Source organism: Vicia villosa, unplaced genomic scaffold, assembly GCF_029867415.1.
Source record: "Vicia villosa cultivar HV-30 ecotype Madison, WI unplaced genomic scaffold, Vvil1.0 ctg.000320F_1_1, whole genome shotgun sequence".
In the NCBI taxonomy this organism is placed as follows: domain Eukaryota; kingdom Viridiplantae; phylum Streptophyta; class Magnoliopsida; order Fabales; family Fabaceae; genus Vicia; species Vicia villosa.
The window spans coordinates 32656-38788 of NW_026705142.1; the positions used below are offsets into that span (position 1 = coordinate 32656).

The window sequence follows — 6133 nt, forward strand, 5'->3', positions numbered from 1 at the left end:
GCACACAGTGATGTGTGCACAGGTATGTAATTATATGTAGGGATGGCAATTTGGCCTAGACTACGTGGGTATCCGCAAAAAATATCTATAACGAATAGGATAAAAATCGGCAAAATAGATACGGGTACAGGCAATTACTCATTGAAATAAACGGGTATGAGTACGGGCACGGGTACCTTACTACTCACCCCGCCCCATACCCACACTACCTATTTATATAATGTCATTTATATTAATATATGAAAATTCACATTTATCAATTTTTTTAAAAAAATATATCACTATTAAACTGTTACACAATTTTATTAAAATTGTTTATTTATTTCTTGACTTAACAATAACATTCATAATTTTTTAATATAGTTAAATAAAATTTAAATTATATGATATTTTGTAATTAACTGATTTAATTTAGTACAAGTAATGAGGTATCCATAGAGTACAGGTACCGATATGAACATTGGTGCCCACGCGGATTTGGGCTCGGATACAGGGATTTTTTCAAACTGCGGGTATGGGGACGGGTACTATAGTACCCTACTCATTGCCATCCCTAATTATATGTTTAGATTTGCCTCCAATTCAGCATTGCTTCTACTAATCAATTTTAAAGGTTGAAGTTAAGTTAAAACCATAACATTACCAACTCAAAGTTCTCAAACATAGACAAATTCTAGGATGAGTAGACAATTAAACACATACTTATAATGCTTGGCATCTTTGGTTTGGGAACTCCACATGAATCAAATGGCTAAGCAACAAGCATCAAATGAAAATTGCAAGATTTCTAAAAAGAAAATAATTATTAAACAATAGAAATCCACCACACTCAAAAACTTCTACATGAGCACAAGCTCTTTATCAGGAGTGCTTTATGAGGGAGTCAGAACAGAGATTATAAGACCATTCATATCTCTTTTGATCATCTGCCACTCCAAAATCTAGCAAGTTGTACAAGCTCACAATAATCTGCAACAAGTTTAAGCATGGTTAGTTACTAAACAAAATCAAGAGTGTTAAGGATATAAAAGAAAAACAGAGATGCTTACTAGTATTTATCACCTAAAGATTTTAAAAAAAGGTTGTCTGCAAAATTTGTCACTCCTCCTTAACCATGAAATCCTGAAGAGCAATCATTTTGATAGAGTTGGACTTCAAGCTTTTTATTGCTTCGGCAGTTGCCAGAGCACCGTTAACGGTTGTCACAATAGGAACCTTGTAATCCAAAGCCATTCTCCTCAGAGCCAGACCATCTATACGATCAAGTGCATCATCGGAACTGGTTACAACCATCAGCTGAATATCTCCGTTAGCTATCATGTCACCGGCATGAGGCCTTCCTTCATGTAGCTTCAGCACTAGCACAGCTGGGATATCACAAAGTTTAAGAGCAAGAGCTGTTCCAGCAGTAGCAACAATCTGAAATCCATTATTAATAAAAGCCTTTGCAATTTTCTCAAGGTGAGGCTTTGTTATGTCATTCAAGCTAAGGAACACACTACCAGATAGTGGTAACTTCTGGCCAGCAGCAATTTGAGCTTTGGCAAATGCAATATTATACAGAGGGTCAATACCCATGACCTCGCCGGTACTTCGCATCTCAGGACTTAGAAATATATCACAGCCTGGGAACTTTGAAAAGGGAAGAACTGCTTCCTTGACTGACACATGTTTAGGAATAACCTCTTTTGTAAACTTTATATCATGAAGAGACTTTCCAGACATGACAAGGGAAGCGTATTTTGCCAATGGGTGGCCAATTGCTTTTGATACAAATGGTACCGTACGAGAAGCTCGAGGGTTGGCCTCAAGCAAAAATACATTCCCAGTTGAAGTTATTGCATACTGACAATTCATGAGCCCGCATACATTCAGTTTTTTGGCCAATTTTTCAGTCCATGACCTGATAATGTCCAAGGAAGAAGATGAAATAGTTCTTGTGGGAATAGAACAGGCAGAGTCACCGGAATGTATCCCAGCCTGTTCAATGTGCTCCATTATCCCACCGATAACTACATTGCCATGTGAGTCAGCCAGGGCATCAACATCAATCTCGATGGCATCAGATAAATACTTGTCAATAAGGACAGGACGTTCTGGATCCACCTCAACAGCATTTTCAAGGTAAGTAATGAGTCTTTCATCGCTATAAACAATCTCCATTGCTCGACCACCCAAAACATAAGAAGGGCGGACAACAACCGGGTATCCAATGTCCGCTGCAATGGCAAGGGCATCAGCTTCACTCCTAGCGATTCCTCCTTTTGGGTGTTCAATTTGTAGTTCATGAAGCATCACATTGAACCTCTCCCTGTCCTCAGCAACATCAATGGAATCAGGAGATGTTCCCCAAATGCGTACATGACCTTCTCCACTGGCGCACTCTGGCTTGTGTTCATCTAGGTATTGTTGTAGGGGAAGAGATAGTTTCAACGGTGTTTGACCTCCAAACTGTACAATGATACCATCAGGCCTTTCCAAATCAATGATGTTCAAAACATCTTCAACAGTCAAGGGTTCAAAGTAGAGACGGTCACTGGTGTCATAATCTGTGGATACAGTCTCAGGATTTGAATTCACCATGATTGTCTCATATCCTGCAGCCTGCAAAAGCAATGGACAATGATGACATATAATAAAGTATAGTAGTGAAACAAAAAACATACTACCTATCTAGGCAAATATCAAGATGAGTAGGAACCAGTTCCTTTCATCTTGAAGCACAAAACAAAACACAGCCAAACTGTACAATGATACCTTAAAGTGCATGTATTAAACTGATAGAAAGTGCATGAAATTTAAACTTAACAAGTCATCGCTGAAGGCTAATATCTCGATGGGCATGCTAATATGCAGCAAAGTCAGTATCGCCAATATCACACCCACCAGCTCTTGGGTTGAAACTTTTTACAAAGAATAAAGTAGGTATGTGAAAAATATTAAAATGTTCATCGCCACATTGGTAACAAATACAAAACTAGTGGAGCATGAATATCTAGAATCTAATTGATACAAGAAAACATACCTGGAGAGAAAAAGATGCATGACAACAACAGTAGTCAAACTCAATCCCTTGACCGATTCTATTTGGTCCTCCACCTAAAATCAAAACCTTCTTTCTACTAGTGGGAGCTGATTCACACTCAAAATCATAAGAAGAGTACATATAAGGTGTATTAGCTTCAAATTCAGCAGCACAGGTATCAACACGTTTATATGCTGGAGCAACACCAAGAGATAACCGCCTATTTCGGACTTCTTTCTCGTTGGACTTGGTTGCAAAAGCTATCTGTTTATCACTAAATCCTCTCCTCTTCACCTCATAGAAATCAGCATGTGTCAAGTCAGACAGGTTACGCGACTCAAGGAAATTCTCTACGTCAACTAGATCCTTGAACTGCCTAAGAAACCATTTATCAATAAAACTCAGATCAAAAATCTCGTCAATTTGCATCCCTTTCTTCATTGCAGCATATACGGTATGGATACGCTCCGGATTAGGAACCCGAAGGTTATACTTCAACTGTTCCAAATCATAGTCCAACTCCTTCGCCGGCCCACAACCCCATCCAGCGTGGCCGTGCTCTAGAGAGCGCACAGCCTTTTGAAAGGACTCCTGGAATGTTCTCCCCATTGCCATTGACTCTCCAACTGATTTCATCTGCGTTGTCAGTATTGGCTGAGAGCCAGGAAACTTTTCAAAAGCAAACCGAGGAATCTGCAAATTGAACAGAGTAAACACCGCGTAAAAAACACAAGTTAGAATAAAAAACAGCAAAAATAACAAATCAGACATTATCGTCAATTCACTGCGACACTATTCACATATTTTGTTCCATAGCATAAATATTAGTTTGGTAATTAATCAGGTTATAAACTAGATAGCCAGAATAACATATTATCACAGTACTTAAGAGAAAAGTGCAAAGCTGAAAGATTGAGCTATTAAACCAAAACGATAACACAGCACGCATTACCTTTGTAACCACATAATCAATCGATGGCTCGAAACTAGCCGGTGTTTTTTGTGTAATATCATTTGGGATTTGATCCAAAGAATAACCAACAGATAACTTCGCGGCCATCTTGGCTATAGGAAACCCAGTGGCCTTCGAAGCAAGTGCAGACGACCTAGAAACTCTGGGATTCATCTCAATCACCATAACCTCTCCATCATCAGGGTTAACAGCAAACTGAACATTAGAACCACCACACTCAACACCAATTTCTCTAATAATAGCAATCGAATAATCTCTCAATCGCTGATACTCCTTATCAGTCAAAGTCTGAGCAGGAGCAACAGTAATCGAATCACCCGTATGAACACCCATAGGATCAATATTCTCAATCGAACAAATAATAACAACATTATCAGCCAAATCTCTCATAACCTCGAGTTCATACTCCTTCCAACCCAACAAAGATTTCTCAATCAAAACCTGATTCGTCAAACTCGCAGCAAGCCCCGCCTTACAAATCTCCAACAAATCCTCTCTATTATACGCAATCCCCCCACCCGTACCACCCAACGTAAAAGCCGGTCTCACAATCAAAGGAAACTCAATCTCATTCGCAATCTGCATACACTCATCAATCGTACTACACGTCCCCGAAGGCGGAGTCTTAATCCCAATATTCTTCATTGCCTGTTTAAACAGCTCTCTATCCTCCGCCTTTTTAATAGCTTCAAGCTTAGCACCAATGAGCTCCACACCGTATTTCTCCAACGCGCCGCTCTCGGCCAACGCGACCGCGAGGTTAAGCGCGGTTTGTCCGCCCATGGTAGGTAAAAGCGCGTCGGGGCGTTCGGCTTCGAGGACCTGTTCGACTAACTCAGGCGTCATGGGAGTGACGTAGGTTCTGTCAGCCATGTCCGGATCGGTCATGATGGTGGCGGGATTGGAGTTGATGAGGATCACTTGGTAGCCTTCTTCGCGTAATGCTTTGCATGCTTGTGTGCCGGAGTAGTCGAATTCGCAGGCTTGGCCGATTACGATAGGGCCTGCGCCGAGGATGAGGATCTTCTTTATGTCGGTTCGTTTTCCGAATTTGGGTAGGGTTTGTGGTTGGTCTGTTGGTGAGGGTGGTGGTGGTGTGGATACGACGGCGGATGCGGCGGCGGCGGGGGGAGAGAGGGAGATAGGTTTTTGGGAGGAACGGGTAACGGAGATTTGGAATGGGAGGAGGTTAGGTTTGGGGGATAAGCGAGGAATGGGAGAGAAAAGAGAAGAGGAATGGAGAGGAAGTTTGTTGAAATGAGAGATGGAGTAAGCCATTGGCATGGTGAAGGGTTTTAGGGTTAGGGTAAGGGTAAGGGAAGGTTTTAGTGTTTGTTTGGAGATAAGGAAATGGGAAGGAAGAGGAAGGTTATTATTGGTGTTGGTTTTGAATGAGGGCGGCGCGGTGGTCCTTCTTTTGAGTTTTGATGCTTTCAGGTTTCTGGGACTACTAGCTCAGTGATGTGTGAGAGAGTGTAAGTGTGATGAATGAGAGAATCGATAAAAATTGTCGCTTTTCTATGTCGCTATTCTTTATAGTAAAGTTACAGTAAGAGTCTAAAACAAATCATTTTTATTGTACATACATACAATACATGCATAATTCATCGCATCCAATATTATTTTATTTTTAAACAAATTAAAATTTTATATCAATTAATGCTAAGGTATAGGATCCAACCAGATCCAACCAAAATAAAAAGGGGTCAAAGAATTTGTCTTAAAAAATATTATTTTTATTTTTCATTTTTTATAAGAAATAATTCATTTTTTAGATTTATTTAATAATTAAATATCTAGTTTATAAACTAATTAAATATAATATTTATTCAATGAATTTAAATAAATGACTTGTCTCTTCTAAAAATGCACGGAATTAGTAATAAATTCTTAAAACATCATTTGGATGACATGGCTATCTTCCAACTTAATAAAGATTCTGAGTTGGAATCTATTCTTGAACATGCAGAGGGATTAGTTTTTGCAGTAATTCGATTCGACAAGTAAATTGTTGGATTAGGTTCTTTAATCAAATAAGAAGGGAATATTTTAAAAATAATTATACAAATAAAATCAATATCACATAAAGAAATAGAGGTATGTTATTCATACACAATATTCTACACCTATACTCA

At 39.2% G+C, this 6133-nt stretch overlaps 1 protein-coding gene across 2 annotated transcripts; it reads right to left on the reverse strand.

Annotated features, from left to right (window-relative positions):
* Positions 1-620: 620 nt before the first annotated feature.
* LOC131626748 (carbamoyl-phosphate synthase large chain, chloroplastic) lies at positions 621-5499 on the reverse strand. Of its 2 annotated transcripts, none has more exons than XM_058897582.1 (4): positions 3978-5499; positions 3026-3718; positions 1063-2604; positions 621-969 (listed from the first exon to the last, which is right to left on the reverse strand). In XM_058897582.1, exons 1-3 carry the CDS (start codon positions 5280-5282, stop codon positions 1099-1101), a joined length of 3504 nt encoding a protein of 1167 aa, XP_058753565.1. In that variant the 5' UTR covers positions 5283-5499; the 3' UTR covers positions 621-969; positions 1063-1098. The 2 variants fall into 2 exon arrangements, with proteins under 2 accessions (XP_058753565.1, XP_058753564.1); XM_058897581.1 differs by having other exon boundaries at positions 1050-2604.
* Positions 5500-6133: the final 634 nt, after the last annotated feature.

Excerpts from the sequence above, each read along its gene's own strand:
- LOC131626748 (XM_058897582.1), bottom strand. The coding sequence starts at position 5,282 with ATGCCAATGGCTTACTCCATCTCTCATTTCAACAAACTTCCTCTCCAT. Across the intron at positions 3,719-3,977 it reads TTGATTATGTGGTTACAAAG|ATTCCTCGGTTTGCTTTTGA; the intron begins GTAATGCGTGCT and ends TTCAATTTGCAG. Across the intron at positions 2,605-3,025 it reads ATGCATCTTTTTCTCTCCAG|GCTGCAGGATATGAGACAAT; the intron begins GTATGTTTTCTT and ends TTGCTTTTGCAG.